Source organism: Bos mutus, chromosome 28 (genome assembly GCF_027580195.1).
Source record: "Bos mutus isolate GX-2022 chromosome 28, NWIPB_WYAK_1.1, whole genome shotgun sequence".
NCBI lineage: Eukaryota > Metazoa > Chordata > Mammalia > Artiodactyla > Bovidae > Bos > Bos mutus.
Window position 1 is genome coordinate 39674326 of NC_091644.1, and position 24463 is coordinate 39698788.

General features: G+C 44.3%; 1 protein-coding gene and 1 non-coding gene across 2 annotated transcripts in view; one reads left to right on the forward strand and one right to left on the reverse strand.

The window, feature by feature from the left end:
• Positions 1-24463, forward strand: part of PCNX2 (pecanex 2) — a 311350-nt gene that overhangs the window by 203205 nt on the left and 83682 nt on the right. Inside the window, exon 23 of the mRNA XM_005891898.3 lies at positions 5789-5918. Coding sequence (XP_005891960.1) covers positions 5789-5918 — 130 coding nt within the window. The remainder of the gene's footprint in view (positions 1-5788; positions 5919-24463) is intronic.
• On the reverse strand, positions 4717-4790 carry TRNAK-UUU (transfer RNA lysine (anticodon UUU)). Its single transcript has one exon. It is a non-coding gene; the product is annotated as a tRNA-Lys (tRNA).

Sequence of the window (24463 nt, forward strand, 5' to 3'; positions counted from 1 at the left end):
TTACATTTTAATGGGGACCTGGGGAGGCACTGTGGCTTCCTTTTAGGCACTTAGCCTTAAGAGATATTTCTTAATTTGGAAGTCTTCCTGTTTCTTAATGCATATTCAGGAGTGGCTTAATTTCTTCTGATTTTTCCATTTTCCACGACCACATCTGCATTAAGATATCATGTCTTTTAAATCACCACTTAAATGATTTGGATTACTTGTGCAAAATAGTGCAAATTAATTCAATATTATTAAATGTTATAAATATTATTATTGATATATTATTTTTGATTATATAACATTATATTAAAACACAGTTTGGTTATCATATACTTGAAGAATGTCCAATGACCCAGAATTGGGCAAAAACAGAATTACTCAGATATCTTTGAAGACCAAAAAAAATATTTATGGTTTTGTTTTACAATTGTCATTAGCCAAGGATCCTAGTTTTATCATTCATAGTTTCATTTGGTTTCCTCGTCTATTTTTAAGTGTTTCCATAATGATGATTAGTTTTAATTTACTTCAAAACAATTTGACATGCTCCTACTAAAGATCATTTTGACACAGCTAAATTGTGTGTGTGTGTGTGTATGTATTTGGAGAGAGGGAGAGAGAAAAATCAAGAATATTCTTGAAGACAGAGAGAGTAAATAAAATATTCTTAACTCAGGCCTAAAATTTGCCCTCCCTCAAAGACTTTTCTTCCCACTAAATTTATGCATTTTAGTTTGTGTTTCCTGAGTTGTGGTCCAGGAACTTCCTGTATCAGAATCCTTAGAGGAGCTTATTAAATAAGCAGATTCCTGAGGTCAGCACATACCTTGAAAACTACATTAAAGGGGGAATCCTGAAATCTCCATCTTCACAAGCCTCCCTGGGATTCTCATCCACTGATGTGTGTGAAGCGCAGTCTTGGCTGGCATCTACTGTGGGTGCTGTGAGCTTGTTTTAATGGCCACATGGAGCTTTCTTCCCTGGAGGTTACATGAGGCTTCTCAAGACAATTCTTAAGGAACCCCTGGGATCTCAACTTTGAGTACAGTGGTAGAAATTTATTTGGGATATTTGTTATCCTCTGGTAGCTCAGATGGTAAAGAATCTGCCTGCAGTGAGGAAGACCTGGATTTGATCCCTGGGTCAGGAAGATGCCCTGGAGAAGGGAATGGCTACCCACTTCAGTATTCTTGCCTGGAGAATCCCATGGACAGAGGAGCCTGGTGGGCTACAGTCCATGGGGCCCCCAAAAGTCAGACTACTGAGTATCTAATACACACATTTGTAAAGTGATAATATGTTCTATATATTTTTTTAAATGCTGTCCTTCTGACTCATTTGTTTTTTAAAAAAATTAATCATACCCAAAGCTGTCCTCAAAACGCACATTCTCCATATTCCTATTCTTAGACCTGCATTGATATTTGTAAAGTGTTTCATGCTTATTTGGCAGAACAAGCTCAGGAAAAATGATCGCAAAAGTGTGCGCTTGTATACCACCCCTTTATAATAACATTCATTTTCTACAGTGGCAGTCATTTTAGTTTTTCTAAACAGAGTCCTTTAAAACAAAGACAGTGAGATAAAAGAGTGAGGGGATTTTTATTTATTTCTGGTGCATGTCTTGGGTATCCTGTCTAGAATTTAAAGCCTGTTTATTAAATGAAAAAGATGAGATGGATATAAATTTGCAGCTGAGGAGTTGGACTAAGAATTTAAAACTTGAAGTAGTGTTTTCCAATTTTATCCTAAATTTGGTCTCACAGAGATCTGTAGCATTTCTTGTGGCTTCTTCTGCCTTGTTCAATGAATTTAGTAATACTAATTACTCCTTGCAGTTCTGTAGCTGAATTACACCTGTTCTGGGAGCCATAAGTTTCAATTACCTGACCTTTATGTGTGTTGAGGGGTCACACACAGGCATGTGGTACCTGGCACTTGATAATTCCTCTGAATACAAATGCATCTATCTCAGATGGAGCATGGTGGGCACTACATCTAAGTATGTTTGTGATGGGCTTCCCTGGTGGCTCAAAGGTAAAGAATCCACCTGCCAGTGTAGGAAACACGGGTTTGATCCCCAGCTGGAGAAGATCCCCCTGGAGAAGGAAATGGCAACCCACTCTAGTATTCTTGCCTGGAAAATCCCATGGACAGAGGGGCCTGGTGGGCTACAGTCCATGGGGTCACAAAGAGCCGGACATGGCTCAGTGACTAAACAACAACAGTGTTCATGATGATGGATTTGATTTTCAGACACAATCAGTCCTCATGCTTTGTTCCGAAAACTGTTCCCATCAGTGACACCCACCTGCCTCTGCTCAGGTACAGACACTTCAGTGGTCGTGGAGCCTGACCACAGCTGGTGTGATGACCTACAGGAGCTTCAGCACCTTCCTCATCACCCAAATACACCTTCCCATCCTGGATCTGTTGTAAAGGTGGTGATGGTGGTGGTTTAGTCACTAAATCATGCACAACTCTTTTATGACCCATGGTCTGTAGCCCTCCAGGCTCCTCTATCTGTGGGATTTCCCAGGCAAGAATACTGGAGCGGCTTGTCATTTCCTTCTCCAGGGGATCTTCCCAACTCAGAGATCGAACCCTGATCTCCTGCTTGGCAGGCGGATTCTTTACCACTGAGCCACCTGGGAAGCCCATTGTAAAGGTAACTATTTGCTGTTTGGAGACCAACATCATACCAGTCAGAATATAATGAGATCATTTAAGAAACCAGATATATATGCCATCAGGATGAAGCTATCAGGTTCCTAAATGCCAGCCCTGGATCTTGACTAATTTGAAATGTTAATGATTCTATCACTCTATTAGGAAGCTGTGGGTTCCATCCTGGCATTGAGAAGGGACTAATTTGTTCCATTTTGAAACTGAATTAACTTTCAGGCCAGCAGGTCACTGTTTAGTAAATTGCTTTTTCCAGTCCTAGCATGTTTTGTCCCTCAGTCACCTCTGTTAGCTTATGAGCTTGTAACCTCCAGGGAAGGATGAGAATGCTCACCCTTTTAATATATGTAGAGACCATGCAAGACCATTATCTTCAAATAATTAGAGTTAGCCAGATTTGCTCTATTAAATGTGTGTATTGGAAAGACTGCTTTCTGTTTGGCATGTCATTTTGAGCTTCCAATTATGTTTTTAAGTATTAATGTTGAACATTTTCATTTTAAATGCCTGAACCTTTTTAAGGAGTCTCCATCCTTAGCAACTGAACAGCAACAACCATCTACCCCTTAGGCCCGCCTCTTGGCTCTCATCAAAGAAGGCTGCATGTTTCTCAGCACTGCCTTGGTTGTTATAGTCACAGTCCTCTGTATTTATATATATATATATGTATATATATATATATTTACTGATATATATTAAAATACATATATATATTTATAAATATATATATATTTACTGATGGTCCCTAAATAAAATAACCTATGAGGCCTTCTGTTCACTGCTGCCCTACTTCTGACCTACTACACTTCATTTTCTTTCCTACCAAATTTGGACTTCATAAGCTAGCAATATTTTCCTTATTTCTTAATGTCTGGATAACTGTTTCTGGTGTTTAAAAAATGGATAGCATCCTCTTTGGGGACATGTTTAGAAGCGAAAAGAATGGCAGTGCCAGCCCACCCAGCCTGCGGCCTGGCCTGGCTTCCGCTTACTTTGTCCTGGTTCTTCTAACCCCACAGGGCCCCTGAACCTGCCAGAGTGGATGTCCCTCTCTTCTCTCCTTCCCCCGCCCCCTCCCCACAACACCCCACTTGTCAGGAATCTCCCCTGTGACCCCACTCTGCTTTTTCAGCACCTTTTCTCAGTGACATCTCCTGTGTAGTTCCTTTTACTTCTGATGATGGAGGTGTAGTAGATTGGTATGTTTTGTGGCAGAGGTATTTTTTTAAATTCTTGATTGTTGATACTTTGTTTAAAAAAATTTTTTTTAATCTATATTTTGGCTGTTCTGTGTCTTTGTTTCAGTGAGTGGTCTCACTAGTTGCAACACATGGGATTAGGTGCCTGGTGGCATGTGGGATCTTAGTTCCCCAACCAGGGGTTGAACCCACGTCCGCTGCATTGCAAGGCAGATTCTTAAACACTGGAACACCGGGGAAGTCCCGTGTAGTAGAGATATTTAGATCTTTCCAGTTTTCAAATTAACAAAAAACTGATTTTGCATTTGGACCTAGGTCAGAATAAAGGGAACTGGACTGAAATTGTAGCACAAGCGAGATCTTTTGTTACCCAAACAGTTCAACACGATTATTAATGGCAGGTGTGCCATTTCACGCCTCAAGATGTTTGGAAATAAACAGCAAGTTGGGGGAAAAAAAGAAAAAGACATAGTTACAAATGAAGAAAAACTTTTGCATCTATGAAAATGCTCAGGAAGTGCCCATAGACAGACAAGGTTCACTCACACCTCTGTATTTATACATAAATGGGTCTCTGAAGGCCCATATCACGAAAGCCCTGCCATTGATAACATGGGAAAGCCCTTCTGTGTTCCGGTAGGTAATGAAACACAGAGCCCTCCTATCTGTGACCAGCATGGAGGCATTTCTTACTATCCACTGGAACTTTTTAAAGATGGGCTAAAGAAATAAGACCTCCATTTGTGCAACAATGAGAAAAAGGCACATTTTCCAGGTGGGAAAATCAGCCTTAGAGGAGATCAGATTTTTTTTTTGGCCCTGCCCTGTAGTATGTGGACCTTAGTTTCCTGACCAGGGATTGAACCTGTGTCCCCTGTATTAAAAGTGCAGAGTCTTAACCACTGGACCATCAGAGAAGCCCCATCCTTATAAATCAGATCAGAGCTGCAGTAGAATCAAGCAGGCCCTCACCCTGAAGGATGAGGAATCACGTGCGCACGTAAAACCTGGGCAGTCTGGCTCCCCACTGACCTCTGCCGCCTCTGCTCCTCTGACTCTTCCCCTCAGGCCCCACCATCAGCCCCGAACCACAGTGATGTGACCGTGATTGACAGCTGGAGGAAGTTCCCCAGTGATGGTGGGAAACTGGGGAGGGACCAGCCCTCTACACCTCCCCCGGATTTCCAGAGGTCAATTAGTTGAGCTTAAGCCAAAAGTTAGAGCCATACTTATTTTAATTTTGGACAATTACATTTCTGATCGGAGTATGTAAAGCTGAGGCATGCCAGCAAGTAGGAAACCCATACAGAGAACTAGGGAGATGACTTAGCCGGCAGCACGCTGTGACTTTATGTGTACACGTTTTTAACTTGTAAACCAGATATAAGCTGGGTTTTTTTCTTTTTTTAATTGAATTGATCTATTGGTGTTCAGTGTGTGATAAAAGACACAGATTTTTGAATAGTGGGAAAAGATTCTTTGAGGAACAGAGATGCTGTCTTCCCAAACAATGGTATTTATTTGCTTTCAAAGTATAATTTAATTTTAATTATTTATAGAGCCGCTTAGTACTTTAGTAAATGTGCCACAGTGTGTCTGGTTCAGCTAATGTTATCTCAGGAAAAAGCACTGTTCTTTTCAAATCTTAAATATTAAATCTTTGCCATGAATTGTGCTGAGACTGCTGGGAATTTTATAAGAATCCTTTGGTTTTCGCAGTGGTGATACATGAGACCTAGCAGGATACTACTGAAAGTTTTACATTTCCAAAAATGTACCTACAGCCATCACAGGGATGCCTGTCTTTCTTTCCTTGGTGGGAAAAATAGCTTTCATATAAGCTTGTTAAAATCTCAAATATTATTTAGAAAAATAACAATGAACACACTTTTTGAGCCTTAACTCAAAATTCTCAGATTCTGCCATGCTTTTCTTTCAGACGTTTGCCACATCCATCGTTTCTACTCCACTGAGCCCATTTCTTGGGAGTGTCATTTTTATCACATCGTATGTCAGGCCAGTGAAATTCTGGGAGAAAAACTACAAGTAAGATCCTAAAATCGTTACTGACTTGCTTTGCTAAGACTTGAGTTCAGGATGCTCCTCGACCTTTGTCTATGAGAAGTCCAGGCATCAGGTTTTCTCCTCCTAGCGACCCCATCCTAACCCTGCACCAGACCATCCACTCAGCTTCCAGGTTCTGGGCCAAGTCTACTGATGGCAAATTTGTAGTCGGTACCAGTCTAGGTTTCACCAGTTGTGAAGGAAAATGAGTTATCACTGTCCATTCTTTTTTTTTTTTTTTTTAAAAAAGCTTTTTACTTTGTGTTGGGGTTTAGCCGATTAACAATGTGATAGTTCCAGGTGAACATGAAGGGGCCCAGCTATACATACACATGTATCCATTCTCCAGCAAACATCCTTCCCATCCAGGCTGCCATGTAACATTGAGCAGAGTTCCCTGTGCCATGCAGTAGTTCCTTTTTGGTATCTATTTTAAATATAGCAATCACTGCCCACTCTTAACAGTTGCTCTTGACAGGTTGTCTTAGGAACCATGGTCTAGTCATTGGATCAGATTGCTTCTTGGGGGCTCATCTGCCTTTGTGGGCCTTTGGAATATACATGTCATGCATGTACCAGTGTGCATGCATCACGGCTCAAAGTGAGTACACCATTGTTTTTCTCAGCACCGTTGACCTTGTAGAAGATGATGCATGTGCTATTTGTACTGGTCAGTCGTAAATTTCCTCAAGCAAACAGTGATGGAGCCAGAGCTGTCTTTTTTTGTTTTTTCTCGGTTGGGCCACACGGCATGTGGGATCTTAGTTCTCTGATTAGGGATCAAACTCTTGTCTTCTGCATTGGAAGGCAGAGTGTTAACCACTGGAGCACCAGGGAAATCCCACTAGGGCCATGATTTTGTCCGACGTGGTGGGAAGGAATGGTTCTGTGAGAAACTTTCAAGAGCCATTAATGATTTGTTGGGGGAGGGCCTGAGAACAACAGCCAGAGGAGGGGGCAAGATGAGCCGGCCTGTCTCCAGCCGGGTTGTCTCCTTTGCCCTCATTTACAAGCCATACCTGGGCTTCCCATCCAAGCCCTAATCCATCTTCTGTAATGTATCTACGTTGCCCATGGCTCTGCCCGGGGGCACTAGTGGTAAAGAACCCGCTTGCCAATGCAAGAGACAGAAGAGACACACGTTTGACCCCTGGGTTGGGAAAATCCCCTGGAGAAGGAAATGGCAACTCACTCCAGTATTTTGCCTGGAGAATCCCATGGACAGAGGAACCTGGCAGGCTTCCATAGGGTTGCACAGAGTGAGACACGACTGAAGCGACTTAGCACAATCACACTGCCACTTCACAATGTGCCTGCATGTGTCGCAGAGGCCAGAGTTACATCAGGAGATACATGCGGTTAGACGGTTTATGTGAATGGAATAGGATGTTATGATGAACACCCAGCACGGGCTGCCAGCCTGCCAGGGCTCACACCTCACCTTCATCATTTGATGTAGGTGACCTCACTCCTTTCTCTTCTTTTCTGTAAAATGGGGCCAAAGGAATAAGGCCTACTTCATAGCCTTGCGGGAGAATATGAGTTAATAGTCATAAAGCACTTCGAACCCAGTAACTGCCACATGGGCCTGCACTGGTGGGGCTCTTCTCTGACTGCCCTGCCTGGAATTCTTGTCTCCCCCCCGCCCCGCCCGACTGTGCTAACCATCTCTGGGAGCTCACATTTAGGGGTCCTGGGGAAATCGAACCAAACTGGAGCACCCCAAGGTGAGTCAGTGCTGTGAGACCACCAGGAGGTGGGAAGGCCTCGCCTGTGTCTGGCAGATTCCACCTTCGAAAAGGTGGGCTTGTTGCTGTACAAGTGAAGCCATCTTGAAATTTACATGTAAGCAAGAGTCTCTTTTGCATTTGTCTAAATAGATGCTGGGACTTCCCAGGTAGCTCAATGGTAAAGGAATCTGCCTGCAGTACAGGAGACGAAGGACATGCGGATTCAATCCCAGGGTCAGGAAGATCCCCTGGAGAAGGAAATGGCAACCCACTCCAGTATTTGTGCCTGGAAAATCCCATGGACAGAGGAACCTGGTGGGCTACAGTCCATGGGGTGGCAAAGAATTGGACATGACTGAGTGAGTCATGCATGCAAAGAGATGCTGGGCATATTTACAGAGTCAGAAAGAAAAGAAAGTCAGCAGCACTGGCTTGTCTTTAAGCTTCTTAAGGAGAAAACAATTTGGGGGACTTTTGTGGAGCTCGGAAAATCTTCTGGAAGGTACAAATACTTGAGAATAAGAGGTGTGTCAATCTCATAGGCTTTTTAACTATTCAGGAAAGTGCATGATATTTTAAAGGTGATCTTCAGCATAAAAGATTTCTTTTTGTCTCCTGTTCTCAGATAAGTTTGAAAACCAGTTTTTGGTAGGGGGCCAGGGAAGAATTTGATAAGCAAAAGGCATCCCCTTTGAACTGGAGGGGGTGATGTTCAGTCACTAAGTTGTGTCTGATTCTTTGCAACCCCATGGACTGCAGCACACCAGGCTCCCCTGTCCTTCATTATCTCCTGGAGTTTGCTCAAATTCCTGTCTGTCCATTGAGTCAGGGATGCTATCTAACCATCTCATTCTCTACCCCCTTCTTTTTTTACCTTCAGTTTTTCCCAGCATCAGGTCTTTCCCCGTGAAACTGTTCATCACATTAGGTGGCCAAAGTATTGGAGCTTCAGCTTCAGCATCAGTCCTTGCAGTGAATATTCAGGGTTGATTTCCTTTAGGATTGTCTGGTTTCCCATAGAAAGGGAAATGGGGAAATCTTTGTGAGATGCTTTTATTGAGGGGAGTCATCCTAACACCTGTGCAATACAAGTTATGTATTTTCTTATTTAGTTTCCTCACTTCCAAGAGTCAGCCACCCATTCAGGATGATACACTGAGATATGAATTGTAGGTTTATGCAGGTTACTTAAAAATATGGGCTGCTTGAGTGTTTCCTTATTCAGCCACACAAAGAGATGATGATGCTCAGGGTAGCACTCTGTTACATGTGGAGGCTTTGGTCGACTGTCCTGGGATGAGAAGGGCACAGCAGGGTCTGTGGGTATGTATGAGGACGTCCTGTCTTCATTAGGTCTCTCTGAAGGAGCCAAGTTGGAGAAGATATTCAGCCCAGCTGGTGGGGGCAGGGAGAGATGCGGATGCAGAAGCCAGCCAGCTGAAAGTCTCTTGTCACCTTGTGTTAAGCCTCAGAATACAGAGCCCTGTGGTCATCTGCTTAAAAGATTGGAGATGGAATTTGGAACAGTGAGAGTGGTGGGAACCCGGAAAGGAAATGGCAGGAAATCTCATCTAGATCCCTGCCGGCCCTCTGGAAAGCTCATTCTCTGTATCTGAAACTGTTGGTTTTTATTTCGAGCACTAATGACTTTTCTTATTCTTATTTGTGAGTGTCTCTGTAGCCATTCCCATTACTTTCTTTTCAGTCTGATGCAGAGAAGCAGTTGTTAGTGTAATTGATTGTTTACTAACTGTCCCAGCTAAGAGATACTCTCCTCTCTGTGTATTAGTGAGCGCAGTCTGCCAGTGGGCACCAGGGTCGCCAGCCTCACCCTGGGGGGTGTGATGAAGAGCCCTTATCGTCTCCTCACTTGGCTCCCTCTCCCTCTCCACCTCTGCTCCCTCACTTTCCAGTCCTCTGATTTCTCTTCCAGACCTTTTAAAGCTGCCTTTGGTTTTTGCAAGACTCCAGTGAGCCCTGTACCCTAATGGAGCCAGCTTCTTTTCTTTTTTTTTTTGCTGTATGTGGGATCTTCAATCCCCTACCGGGGATCAAAGCCATGGCCCCTGCATTAGAAGGGCAGAGTCCTAACCACTGGACTTCAGGGAAGTCCCCTGGGACAATTTTCATTCTCTGTGGAAACAGTAAGTAAGTCACCAGCTACCTGGTGACTCTGGCCTGTCAGTTTGCCCCAGCTTGGTCTGTCTTGAGATCTGCAGAATCTGTACCGAAACGCTGCTCCTTGCTGGGGGCCAGTGACAAACGTGCCCTCTGCCCGCCTAAGTAAGCTGCTCTCCGCTTGATTCCCCAGAAGCAGCACAGGTCACACTGTCTCCGAAGTCTGTGCTGGCTCATTGCTGCCCGACGAGGAGAAGTCCCTCAGAGCCCCGCACTGCTGGAACTGCTCTGTGTCTGCCTCTTCCAGCCTGGCAGCCCTCCCAGCACTCGCCACAGGGCTAGTGTGGCTGAAGTTGAAATTCCATCGAGTTTTAATTAATTTAAATTTAAGTAGCTGCATGTGACCAGAGGCTACTGTATTGGACAGCACAGATACAGACCCACTTCACCCCAGTCCTTATCTTCCACAGTACTTTTTCATACATCACATATTCAGATTTTTCATTCCCAGCCCTCCCTTGGCCAGGTTCTTCTCATCCAATGCTCTTCCCTCCCACACACCTCCACTTCCACCCACACAGATTCAAAAGGCATCTCTGAATGATTCAGAGAATCATTCCACCTGTTGATGGATGAATGGAAGGTTCGGGAAGGACTTTTAGGATGAGAGGTACTGAAGCCATCACTTTTGGAAAACAAATTTGCTCTGTGGCTGTCGTAAATTGTACCAAAGATTGGTGTGACTGACGCTACTTCCAAGTTTGGACTTTGTTTTCATCTTTGTGTCCCTATGTTGCATGTACAGAACAGCTCTGCTCACAGTAGGTGTTGTGTGACTATTTCTTAACTTAATGAAGTCCAACAATATTATGTAAAAGAGAAAGGAATTCATAATCTGGATTTCATTTGCCGCAACACAATGTTCGCTATTAAACTGTTCTTAACGAAGAAGGTCTTTAAAATCAGTCTTGATGAGTTCTGCCTGGTGTCTCCATTTAATTTACAGGCAGTGATGGCAAATGCACTGTAATAATAGTGCCTGATGTTTATAAATCCTCTTATGTGAGAGTACTTTTAAAGAGCTTTAGAAATACATATTGATATTATGATTTATCATCCTTCTCTTTATATATAAACAATTGCTAAATAACCAAACTTTATCATTAACATGCAGCAAATGTTTAGGCTGGAAAGCATTTGACTCATGGCCCTGGTTGTTTCATCCACTGTCTCGGTCCTAAAGGAATTGGACTGGTCAGGAAGATTCCCTGGAGGAGGGCATGACAACCCACTCCAGTATTCTTGCCCAGAGAATCCGATGGACTTATGAACCTGGTGGGCTACAGTCCATAGAGTTGCAGAGTCGGACATGACTGAATTGACTTAGCAGCCCTAAAGAAGGAAAAGTTCCATTCACAATGATTTGATTTTGACACATCAAAAGTCTTCTGTTGTTCAATCACTAAGTCATGTCCAGTTCTTTTTTGACCCCATGGACTGTAGCCTGCCAGACTCCTCTGTCCGTGGAATTTCCCAGGGAAGGATACTGGAGTGAGTTGCCATTTCCTTCTCCAGGGGGTCTTCCTGACTCAGGGTTTGAACCCACATCTCCTGCATTGGCAAGTGGATTCTTTACCACTGAGCTACCAGGGAAGTTCCAAAAGTCTTCTATAAAATGTTAAACTCCATAGCTATGAGGGGACACATGTGACAGTCACCTGAAGGGCACATGAAGGTTCATGGTTGTTATATTTCTATTGCATTGTCCAGATTCGTTTTAAAATGTTAAGTAGTTCTGGACAACATCCTTGTTAACAAGCATACTGTAAGCATGTTCATGAGACCGCTGTGCTGGCTTAAGATGGGAGTCATTCTATGTGATTGCTTCACAAAAAAAATCAGCTCTGCATTCCATGCTTTTGTTGTTGTTCAGTTACGGATGTCATGGTCTTGTCCCACCCTAAGCAGGAAGAAGATAATCAGTGTGACTTCATCTTCAGCTCTTCCTGAGATGGGGATGGTACTCAGAAAGACCTTGGTTAAAATCCCAGTCCATATGCTCCATTTGGTGTTTGATTTTAAGAAATTATTCAGCCTGTTCCATTCAGTCACTCAATCGTGTCCGACTCTTTGCAACCCCATGGACTACATCACGCCAGGCTTCCCTGTCTATCACCAACTCCCAGAGTTTGCTCAAATTCATGTCCATCGAGTTGGTGACACCATCCAACCATTTTATCTTCCGTTGTCCCCTTTTCCTCCCACCTTCAATCTTTCCCAGCATCAGGGTCTTTTCCAATCAGTCAGTTCTTCTCATCAGATGGCCAAAGTACTGGAGTTTCAGCTTCAGCATCAGTCCTTCCAATGAAGATTCAGGACTGATTTCCTTTAGGATTGACTGGTTGGATCTCCTTGAGTCCAAGGGACTCTCAGGAGTCTTCTCCAACACCACAGTTCCAAAGCATCAGTTCTTTGGCACAAGTTTTCTTCATGGTCCATCTCTCACATCCATACATGATGACTGGAAAAACCATAGCTTTGATTAGATGGACCTTTGTTGGCAAAGTAATGTCTCTGCTTTTTAATATTCTGTCTAGGTTGGTCGTTGCTTTTCTTCCAAGGAGCAAGCATCTTTTAATTTCATGGGTGCAGTTACCATCTGCAGTGGTTTGGGAGCCCAAGAAAATAAAGTCTGTCACTGTTTCCATTGTTTCCCCATCTATTTGCCATGAAGTGATGGGACCAGATGCCACAATCTTTGTTTCTTTGAATGTTGAATTTTAAGCTAGCTTTTTCACTCTCCTCTTCGACTTTTGTCAAGAGATTCTTTAGTTTCTCTTCACTTTCTGCTTTGAGGGTGGTGTCATCTGCATATCTGAGGTTGTTGATAGCTCTCCTGGCAGTCTTGATTCCAGCTTGTGCTTCATCCAGCCTGCCATTTCACATGATGTGCTCTGCATATAAGTTAAATAAGCAGGGTGACAATATACAGCCTTGACGTACTCCTTTCCCAGTTTGGAACCAGTCTGTTGTTCCATGTCTGGATCTAACTGTTGCTTCTTGACCTGCTTAGAGATTTCTCAGGAAATTATTAGAAGAAATGAAGTAGCCCTCATAGTCAACAAAACTCAGCCTGTGAGCCTCAGTTAACTCCTGTGTAAAATGGGATGACTGTCTCTATGTGCCTCCTAGAAGTTGTAAACAATATTAATCCTGTACCCATTTTGCTTTCCTTCTTTGTATTTTTTAAAATTTATTGTTAACTGGAGGCTAATTGCTATACAAGGTTTTGCTGTTTTCTGTCAAACAACAACATGAATCAGCTATAAGTGTATATATATATGTGTGTCCTCTCCCTCTTGACCTTGTTTTTTTAAAATTTGGCCACATTGCATGGCATTTGGGATCTTAGTTTACTGACCTGAGATGGAATCTGCGGTCTTCTACGTTGGAACCATGGTGTCTTAACTACTGGACTGCCAGGGACGTCCCTTCTTCCTTGTATTTTTATCTGCTGTCATTTAACTTTTACTTCAGGTAAATCTAGACATGTTTTATGTTTCCTTGCAACCAACCTGAAATCATTTCTGAAATGGCAGAACACAACCATAGCAACCCACGAAAGAACACATGTGTAGACCGTGGAGCATCATATCCGCAGCCACTGTGCTGTGAGATGCTCTGTAAATGCTGGTCCTCACCTCCAGATGCTATGGTTATTTTGAGGCTTTAGCCAGTCCCAGAGCCTGGGTTCTATTCTCTGAGCATCAAAGCTGCCTTAATGGAAAGAGTGAGATCTCCCAAGTGCCATTCTTTTGTGGCTTATCAAACAACAGAATAGATGATCAAAATATTTCAGCTAGTCTCAGTGAGCTCTCATGGGTCTTACTTTGTTACTCCACAACCCCTTCCTGGGTTACTGTAATATAGAAGGGAAACTAGCTGGACCTTCGGAATTACAGAATACCCCCTGTGCTGTCTACAGGGAGGGAGTCCTCTGCTACTCCTCTGGAGCAGACCTTGTATCTCACTCAGCACCCTTGTGAGCGTCGTCAGCCACAGTAGTGGGCTCTTACTGCACTAGGTCCACTCCTCGGGGCATCAGCCAAATACCCCGTACACCTGGATATACCTGCCGATCCTGAAGCACGTGCATCCTTGCTCCACCTGTGCCATCCTTTAACAGTTTGAAGGAAGCTTTCCTTCCCTTCTCAGCCCTCTGCTTCAGGCTAAACTGTCCTCTCTGTTTTTGGTGTGAGATGGTCTAGCCCTTGAACATCTCAGCTGCCTTCACCCAGATGTTTCCTGAGATTTCCCTGTCCACGCCCTCCGTAGCAGATACCTCCAGGTGTCACCTACTCAATTCACAGTAAAGGGACCTGTTACTTCCTCTAAGTCCTATTTTGTGCTCTCACTTATGCTTCTTAAAATCTTGTTGTTCATTCGCTAAGTTGTGTCTGACTCTTTGCGACCCCACAGACTTGCAGCACTCCAGGCTTCCGTCCCTCGCTGTCTCCCGAAGTTTGCTCAAACTCACGTCCATCGAGTTGGTGATGCCACCAACCATCTCCTCCTCTGTTGTCCCTTTCTCCTCCTGCCCTGAATCTTTCCCAGCATCAGGTTCTTTTCCAATGAGTCAGCTCTTCACATCAGGTGACCAAAGTATTGGAGCTTCAGCATCTTAAAATCTAAACCTCCTCAATTATTTTGCTAAAGTCTTGGGAGATCAGCCCTGGGATTTCTTTGGAGGGAATGACGCTGAAGCTGAAACTCCAGTATTTTGGCCACCTCATGCGAAGAGCTGACTCATTGGAAAAGACTCTGATGCTGGGAGGGATTGAGGGCAGGAGGAGAAGGGGACGCCAGAGGATGAGATGGCTGGATGGCATCACTGACTCGATGGACGTGAGTCTGAGTGAACTCTGGGAGTTTGTGATGGACAGGGAGGCCTGGTGTGCTGCGATTCATGTGGTCGCAAAGAGTCGGACACGACTGAGTGACTGAACTGAACTGAACTGAACTGAAAGTATTGCCAAGCCAAGTCTTCATCAGCCCACTCTTATGTGTATATGTTTTACTGAAAGGCAGAAATTTCCATTTCCTCTATCTACTCTCGACTTCTTGGCTTCAGCTCAACATTCCAATCTACACAGGTCAATGTGTCCATCGTCATTCATCACCTCCCCAGCCCCTTCACTTGTACTGCCTGCAGATGGGCTTGCCTGTCATCATCTGGGTCTTCATTCATGGTTTGTTAATGATGATGAGCTGGACAGAGTCATGGATGCCTGACGTGGTTAAAGCAGTCAAAAAAGAAACTCTTAACTTCACACTTTATTTTCTACTTTTTTCAGAATGAAGGGATTTTGCTGGATTTTCTCTTCCTAGCAAGTTGTTTTAAGGGTGGTTTGTAAGATCATCGTGCAAAGCAGTAAACATCTCAAAAGGCATTTTGTTTTTCTGTTTTAAACACTTTTTATTTTATATTGGGATGTGCTGCTGCTGCTGCTCAGTCACTTTAGTCATGTCTGACTCTTTTATGACCCCATGGAGTGTAGCCCACCAGGCTCCTCTGTCCATGGCATTTCCCCAGAAAGAATACTGGAGTGAGTTGCCATGCCCTCCTCCAGGGGATCTTCCTAACCTAGGGATTGAACTCACATCTCTTGTGTCTCCTTCATTGCAGGCGGGTTCTTTACCGGGGCCACTGGGGAAGCCCCTGTTGGGATACAGCTGATTAACAAACAATGTTGTGATAGTTTCAAGTGAAGAGTGAAAGGACTCAGTCATACAAATACATGCATCCATTTCCCCCCAAACCTCCGCTTCCCTCCAGGCTGCTGCAGAACGCTGAGCAGAGTTCCCTGTGCTGTACAGTAGGTCCTTACTGGTTATCCATTTTAAACATAGCACTGTGTGCATGTCTGTTCCAAACTTCCTAACTGTCCCTTCCTTCTATTCACCTTCCCGGGCTCATTCTCTAAGTTCATTTTCTAAAAGTCTGCAAGTCTGTTTCTTTTTTGTAAGTTCATTTGTATCATTTAAGATTCCACATATAAGGACTATGATATTTCTCTCAAAATACATTTTTTAAGTGTAAAGCAGGAAGCTTATATGGCTTATGGGTTAATAGTAAAATGCAGCATTATAATTCAAGTCTGTGGTTCTTCCAGAAAGGGATTTACATATTTCAACTTGTAATGAAGCTACCCCACAATTTATTTGGGTGTGTTTTAAAAGGGCTTCCCACATAGCACCAGTGGTAAAGAACCTGCCTGTCAATGCAGGAAACATAAGAGGTGTGGATTTGATCCCTGGGTCAAGAAGATCCCCTGGAAGAGGATATGGCAACCCATTCCAGTACTCTTGCCTGGAGAATTCCATGGACAGAGGAGCCTGGTGGGCTACAGTCCATGGGGTTGCAGAGAGTTGAACATAATTGAAGCGACTTAGCACATATGTTTTATAAAGCACTTGGACACAGTTGCCGAGGGGTTAAAGTCCTGAAGCTCCCTTATCAGATGTCTTAGGGCACTAGAGCTCTTGAACGCATACCTAGGAGTGTGTTGGGCCCTGGACGCACAACTACTAAAGCAGTGGAAACAGCACAGCAGCAGTAGCACTGATGGGAGTGGGCCTCGCCTTTCTGCATGTAGTGGCCGCCTGCTTACTTTCTCAAATATATTCATTGCTGTCCTGTCTCCCACTCTGGAAGTAGGATTTCATTTTTCTCATTTCACAGATCAGAAAACTGAAAGTCAGGACAGTGAAATAAATCGCCCAAGGTCACAGAACAAGTCAGAGGCCAAGCCAAGATATGAACTCAGGTCTGGCCTTATTTCAGGCCCTGAGCATTTCCCATTATGAAATAAAGCTTCTCAAAATGCCTTCCACACCAAAAACAAAAAACAAAGAAACAAACAACAAGAAACCCCAAACTAAAGCCAGTGAATGCCAGTGAGAGCATTTGCTCTTGACTCGAGAGGTGTGGTCCCAAGAGCCTGTCTAGAAGGGAAGGTGGCTGCAGTCCGGGCCCGAGATCCCATGGGCCTCATTCCGGGAAGGCCTTGTCTGGGTCTCCCTTTCCTGAAAGGCCCTCTCTGGGTCCCCAAGCGAGCCCTGTGCAGCCCCTCCCCATGGGGTCAGCACCAGGTGCTGCAGAGGTCGGTGGCTGTGTCCCCGCCACCTCCACAGAAGCGGACGTTGGTCCCACACCTCTCCTCTGCCCTGAGGCAGGCCCAGACTGACCCGAGTCAGAACACAACTTGCCCAAGTGTGTGCTTGCTCATTTGCTTCAGTTGTGTCTGACTCTTTGTGACCCCAAGGACTGCGGCCCACAAAGCCCCTCTGTCCATGAGAATGTCCAGGCAAGAATATTGGAATGGGTTGCTGTGCCCTCCTCCAGGGGATCTTCCCAACCCAAGGACTGAACCCACGTCTCCTGCAGCTCCTACACTGCAGGCTGATTCTTTACCACTGAGCCACCGGAAAAGCCCGACTTGCCCAAGGCCACTCCTGGGATCATCCTCTGAGTGGTCTCACTGATGACTGAACCACTGGAGCCTCGCAGCTCAGGCGCTTGGAGCCCCCTCCTCAGGCTGCGTGAGAGGTGGTGAGTGGCCACCTGGCCAGATCTGGACCATCGCTGGGGGGTTCATCATTCCCTGTTTCCGAGGGGACCTTGTGATGCTCCCGTGGCCCTGAGCTAGGTGCCTCAGTGCTCCTTCCGGAGGCCCTGATCAGGAGCTGCAGTTCTGCCTGATTCTCAGGAGCCCTGGATCCCACACAGGAAGGTGAAGGGGCGTCCTCTCGGGTACAGCCTGCTGCCTCCAGGACTGCCAGAACCAGCAATGGTAGCCTCTCCCACTGGGAGATCCAGAACCACCAATGATGTGAGGCACTGGGGCGCACTGGTTCCAGACCATGCCAGGTGGGTAGATGTGACTTCAGAGCAGGATTGAAGCCTGAGGTACCCTCATGAGTTCACCTGAGGTCCTGAATAAAAGCTCAAGCCCAGAAAGGGTTGTTGTTACTCAGTCACTCAGTCACGTCTGACTCTTTGTGACCCCATGGACTGCAGCACACCAGGCTTCCCTGTCCCTTCATTATCTCCCAGAGTTTACTCAAACTCATGTCTGTTGAGTCAGTGATGCCATCCAACCATGTCATCCTCTGTCACCCTCTTCTCCTCCTGTCCTCAGCCTTTCACCATTTCCCAGCATCAAGGTCTTTTCCAGTGAATTGGCTCTTCACATCAGGTGGCCAAAGTATTGGAGCTGCAGCTTCAGCATCAGTCCTTCTAGTGAATATTCAGAATTGATTTCCTTTAGGATAGACTGGTTGGGTCTCCTTGCAGTCCAAGGGACTCTCAAGAGTCTTCTCCAACACCACAGTTTAAAAGCATCAATTCTTCAGGGCTCAGCCTTCTTTATGGTCCAACTCTCACATCCATACACAGCCACTGGCAAACCATAGCTTTGACTATATGGGCCTTTGTCGGCAAAGTGATGTCTCTGCTTTTTAACATGCTGTCTACGTTTGTCATACCTTTCCTTCCAAGGAGCATGTCCAACTCTTGTGACCCCATAGACTGTAGTCTGTCAGGCTTCTCTGTCCATGGGATTTCCCAGGCAAGAATACTGAAGTGGGTTGCTGTTTCCTTCTCCAGAGGTCCAAGGATCAAGTGTCTTCTAATTTCCCAGAAAGGGAGTCAGACTAATTAATTCAGAGGCAATTTTCTTTTTAAACAGGCAATTTGAGAAATTCCTGTCTGCAGCCTTCAGTGCCCTTAGCTCTCTGGAGTCTCCAGTAACTTGATAGGCTTGTGAAAGGAATCAGGAAACACCCTCACTTTTATTGGGAGCTAATGATAGGTCTTTGGGAATCCTCCCCCTAGAAGGGAGTCAAAGTCTGATGCATATAGACATCTGGATGTTTTGAGCCATTTAGAAATGCTTGAGAGTCACTTTGAGGTTCCATACGGGTGTCTGTTGATAAAGGAGGCGTGTTTTGGGATTAGCATGGTTTAAGCCATGTCTGAGGAGGCAGTGCATCCTGGGACTTACAAGGATAGGCAGGGTGGGAAACTGGACTAAGTCTCAAACTTTCTGAAAGTGATAGAAGTGAAGATAAGCCAGCAATAAACATTCTCAGTTATGTATAATGAACTGGAGGTGTCAAGACAGACTGAAGAGCCAAAGGAGCTCAGAGTTTAGTATCAGTAAACCTCAGCCAGGTTCCTGGGGATACATGAGCTGAGTCTGTGGACGTGTATCCTGACTCATGTTTCATTTCATTTTAGTAGAACCTAGTTCTGCGTAAATACTGTCCTGGACTTCAGGCCACAGGTAAGCAAGAAACAGATGAGCGAGTGAAACTGTGGCCAAAAAGACAATAGAAAAACAAGGTGTGAAACCCAGAGTCCTGGAGATGGATTGTTTCTGCCTGGCCTGAGTGAGCTCTGGGACTTTGGGGTGTGCCAAGCCTGCAGGAGAGGAGAATCCTATTTCCCACTGGACTTGGTGGTGTAGAATGAAAGGTTAATGCTTCTGGCAGCCTTTTTGTCCCCATGAGGTGTGAACTGACCTGAAAACACAGCAAACAGGCAGGGTTGAGGGACGTGAAGAATGATTCCTGATGACACCATCCACTCTAGCCCCTGAGTCCAGCTGGGCTCCATTGACCTTTCAGCTATGTGAGTCAATGCGTTTCAGATTTTTCTTAAGCCGTTTCCAGTTGGGTTTCCTATCACCTGAAATCTAAACACTCATAATAAAAGCAAGTAATAGCTTTAATCAAAAGGATCTTTCCCTCACCATTTTATTTAGGGGAATGACAGCACAAAGGTAAAATCTTTAGCACTATAAGTCTGTGAGTCTAGTCTACAATTGCAGGGAAGGGTGGACTGGCAGAAAGGAGTCTGAGCCTTCTCTGCTCTCTGGCTGATACATCCTGTGTCTTATCAGAACTTCCACATCTCTGCCTTGCATTTTCTCAACCGGAATCCCACTATCTGTGTCTGAATGCTGTTACGTCTGAGACGCTAAATGATGACCTTGGCCCCATCCAGCTGTTTTGCTGACGGATGAGAAAGCTCGCACACCATGTACCCAGGAATAAGGTTTGACACTTCAGGTGTGGTGAAGAGCGATTATGCAAATGAATTCCAGAAGGATGATGCTTTTGAGGAACTCCAGAGCGTTGAATTTCTCAAATAGCACAAGTTTGAGCTTATTATTCATTGTGCTGCAGTGCATAATTTTACCCAGAGTCCTGTTCCACCCTGCTGAGCCGTTAGAAAATCTGGAAGGTGCGGAGCAGTGAAGTTGACTGGGCGCCTGCGGGAAGCCCTCCACCTGCCCACCTGCTCCCCGGCAGTCTGGTGCTGCTGACGCAATGTATCAAGGTCACCTGGGAGTCAAGGTCATCCAGCAAGGCTGTGTGTCTGAGTCTGCAGGGAGTGTCAGCCTAGCACAGCATACAGGCAGAGCCCTTCTCAGGCCTGGCAGCTTTTCCAGCTTTCAGGCATGTGTTGGAGATGGAATTGATTGATTCTAAACAAAGGAAGGCAGAAGTCCTCAGCTTTTGCCTCTCAGACCTTTTTACTGCAGGGCTCGAGTGTTGCCGGCTCAGGAGATTTATTGGGCAGATGGAGGTATTTGCACAGTTGAGGGTTCACTCCCCAATGCCAAGAACCCTGAGCCCTTTCAAAGTTCTCTGTGATCAGGCAGTTCTCTGTGATGCTACTGGCCACACTGTCCCCATCAGTGACACAGTTGGCTAAGGGATGGCCACTCTGGGTCCTGGGGGACTTTTGCATTTGGAACTCTAGGTTCAAACTCATTCCTTAACATTGCAGTCATGGGGGGCACAGGCAGAAGACTCTTTAATTTTGTAACTGTCAACTGAAAAGAAAGCACAGCCGAAAAGTTGAGGATTATGTTTTATTCCAAGGACTTGCTGAAGCCTGCAAGCCCCGGAGACAGCCTCTCAAAAGCTCTGAGGAACTGCTCAGAAGAGGTAAGGGAGGAATCAAGGTATATAGTTTTGCAACATAGACCAGGTAGTCCCAGAGCATCAAATGATTACTGTTAATTAGAGAAAATCAGACATCTCAAGGAATTTAGCACTTTCTTATGTATGGGCAGATGCAAGAGTCTGGGCTCATTGAAGTGATTCCTGTGACACTCACGTCAGCTCTCTGGAGCCAGCATCCTGTGTTCTCCCATCCTGAGTCCCCTCGGAGGGAACCACTGTTTTTTGTTGTTTACTTGCTAAGCCATGTCTAACTCTTTTGCAATTCCATGGACTGTGGCCCATCAGGTTCCTCTGTCCATGGGATTTTCCAGGCAAGAATACTGGAGTGGGTCACCATTCCCTTCTCCAGGGGATCTTCCTGACCCAGGGATCAAACCTGCATCTCCTGCATTGGCAGACAGATTGTCTACCACTGGGCCACGGAAAGCCGCAGGGTACACCATTGGGTGGCTCTAGCGCACGGCATGATGGCTGCAGCATCTTTTGTCTGCTGATATGGCAGGCAACATTTATCATTCACAATACTCTGAGCAGACGTCCAAGACTGACTTTAGTCCTTGTTTATTGAAGGCTAAGAACTGTCCCAGACTTCACATATGGTTGCTCTTTCAGAGTTTATGATTCAATTGGCTGATTAATGAAATGAATGCATTATGTGAACGTAGGAAGTCATGCTCTTTTTTTCTTGTCACTTTGAAAGCGTTCTGCCATCATCACCACTCCATAGGGTTTATAATGCTCTTTCATGTCTCAGTTACTGTGTTTGTCTGTCTGTCTGTAAACACAATTAAGTAGATGGATGCTCCCCATCAAGCTGGTTTCAATGAAAAATGACCAATAATGGAAAAATAATCCCATATGTGAGAATTAGTAAAAACGTTACCTGATAAGAATAATGGCAATTTAATGTATTATATTCTTTTTCTGTTTTGTCTTGTCTAATTAAGTTACATATTTTGGTGTTTGTGTGGTTGGAGCTTAATTTCCTAGAGACTGGGGAAGCTTTGGAGAGAGGAATACTTTGAGGTTTGAGAGAAGAGAAAGTTCTTAGTGGATTTTAAAGAACACTGTATTATTTTTGTTGTTCAGTTGCTAAGTAGTGTCCAGTTCTTTGTGATACCATGTACATAGCACACCAGGATCCTCTGTCCTCTGTTATCTCCTGGAGTTTGCTCAAATTCATGTCCTTGAGTGAGTGATGCTATCTAACTATCTCATCCTCTGCTGTCCCCTTCTCCTTTTGCTTTCAGTCTTTCCCAGCATCAGGGTCTTTTCCAATAAGTCAGCTGTTCTCATCAGGTGGCCAAAGTGTTAAAGCTTGCAAACAATACAGGAAGTATTGTTTGCATAGAGAATGAAATTTTAAAAAATCTCTAATTTTAAGAGTAGTCCACAATGAGAGAACACTAGCTTTCTCATTAAAGTTATCCAGGATAAAGCCTTCTGAGGAGGTTTTTCTTGTCATTGTCAAAGACACTGCCTGGGGGAAAAGCTGGGGAGACAGAGGACAATTGGAGGAGGTGAATGATCTCATTTCCTGTTGTCTATAATGCCTGTGCTCTTAGAGCCAGGATTCAATACAATTTTAGTATTTAGAATCAAATTTGAAAAAACATATTAGGATTAAAAATTACTGTTCTTTTTTTTCCCCATAAAAGAAATCTATACCCAGATGTACTGATGCAGTGATATAAAAACTATTTCCTATTTATCCATTGTCCCTCCTAATTCCCTTGGGTAACAGGCCTGGTACAAGGTTAAGTGATTCTTTGTTTAGTTTTGCAGTAGACAGTCAGAAGAAGGGCTCTATATTTCAGTTGCATATCAAAAGTGCTGTTTTTTTTAGTTGCCATTTTGTACACTCAGAACACTGAAGGTCCGAAGAATTATGGGAGTCTTTCTACATCTCTCAAGTAATTTAATAAATCATAAGCCAAGTTACAAACAGAAATCAGATTTATCAACTTAAATTTTCAGTCTTATTCTTAGGGTTCCCCTGCCTTATTGCTTTTGTATAATGTTTCCAGGCCAAATTATTTTTCATAAGGTACACCATCACTGCAAATGCAAGCATGAAAAATCAAGCCTGCATTGTTATTATTGTTGTTTAGTCAGTAAGTTGTGTCCGACTATTTCCAGCCCCGTGGACTGTAGCCCACCAGGCTCCTCTGTCCATGGAGTTTCCTAGGCAAGAATGCTGGAGCAGGTTGCCATTTCCTACTCCAGGGGATCTTTCCCACCAGGACTAAACCCGAGTCTCCTACATGGCAGGAGGATTGTTTACTGCTGAGCTGCCAGGGAAGCCCCACAAACCTGCATATGACACCTTTATTTATCATTTTAGTCAGTGTAACTGATTTGGCAAGGTGTCTCATGGTGATTATAGAATTAGGAGCACCATTTTAGTTAAACTTGGTTTTGTAACAGGTTTGAAGATTGAGCATGGGTCAGGTAAAACATTATATATTAGGAGTGAATGAAATAACAAAGGAAAAATGAAGTCCATCTCAGCAGAAAAAGGAGCTGGTGTGATTTTATTAAGTGCCACGTCCCTCGAGGCCAAAACAGCACCGTGTCTGAACAGGCTTCATGTTTGGAGAGCGTGTCTTCTGGGTTTGCTATCTCCCTTGAGACGTGTGGCCGTGAACACAGGAGGGTCTGGAGGTAATTTGTCAGGGCTGTGCATGTCACTGCAAAATCCTGCAATCTCATTGCCAACAGTTGGCATTTCTTTTTTCTGTGTGCTCACCTTGATTCAAATTCTGTACATACCAGTGGTCACTAATAAAAAAATAAATGTGTCTTCATCCCCAGGAGAAATATCATTCAGAACTCTAAATAAAACACTGTCAAATTGGGCCTCTTTTTACCAGGAGGCTATTGTACCCAGAAGTCAAAACCTTAAGTCAGTCATGTTACTCTTGTGGAAACAAAACCAGCAGCACCCTGATCATTTAATACTTAGGAATCCCTTGTAATCTCTTGCATCTCCATCTATTCAGTTCCCCATTTAGACCCAGCCACATGCAACTAGAAATTTTTATTACTGTTTTGATTAGTTGCATTTGCAGAAACACTTTCATCCCCTAAATATTTATGACTTACTAGTGAATAAATAGTTGGACTTCATATCCCGTAGTTGAAATGTTGGAGAGTCTTGGATTTTTCTGACTGAAACGAGAGAAGTGATCCTAATTTGCAATGCAAGCAAGTTAAGGTGAGAGATGAGAATCACACATGAATGCATTATAGTCACATATAGAATTCAGGCCTGCTACTAGCTATTGAGTTTTTTTTTTTTTTTTATGTATCAGTTCAGTAGCTCAGTCATGTCTGACTCTCCATGACTCCATGAATTGCGGCAGGCCAGGCTTCCCTGTCCATCACCAACTCCCGGAACTCACTCAAACTCATGTGCATCGAGTCGGTGATGCCATCCAGCCATCTCATCCTCTGTCGTCCCCTTCTCTGCCTGCCCCCAATCCCTCCCAGTATCAGAGTCAACTCTTCGCATGACATGGCCAAAGTATTGGAGTTTCAGCTTTAGCATCAGTCTTTCCAATGAACACCTAAGACTGATCTCCTTCAGAATGGACTGGTTGGATCTCCTTGCAGTCCAAGGCACTCTCTCAAGAGTCTTCT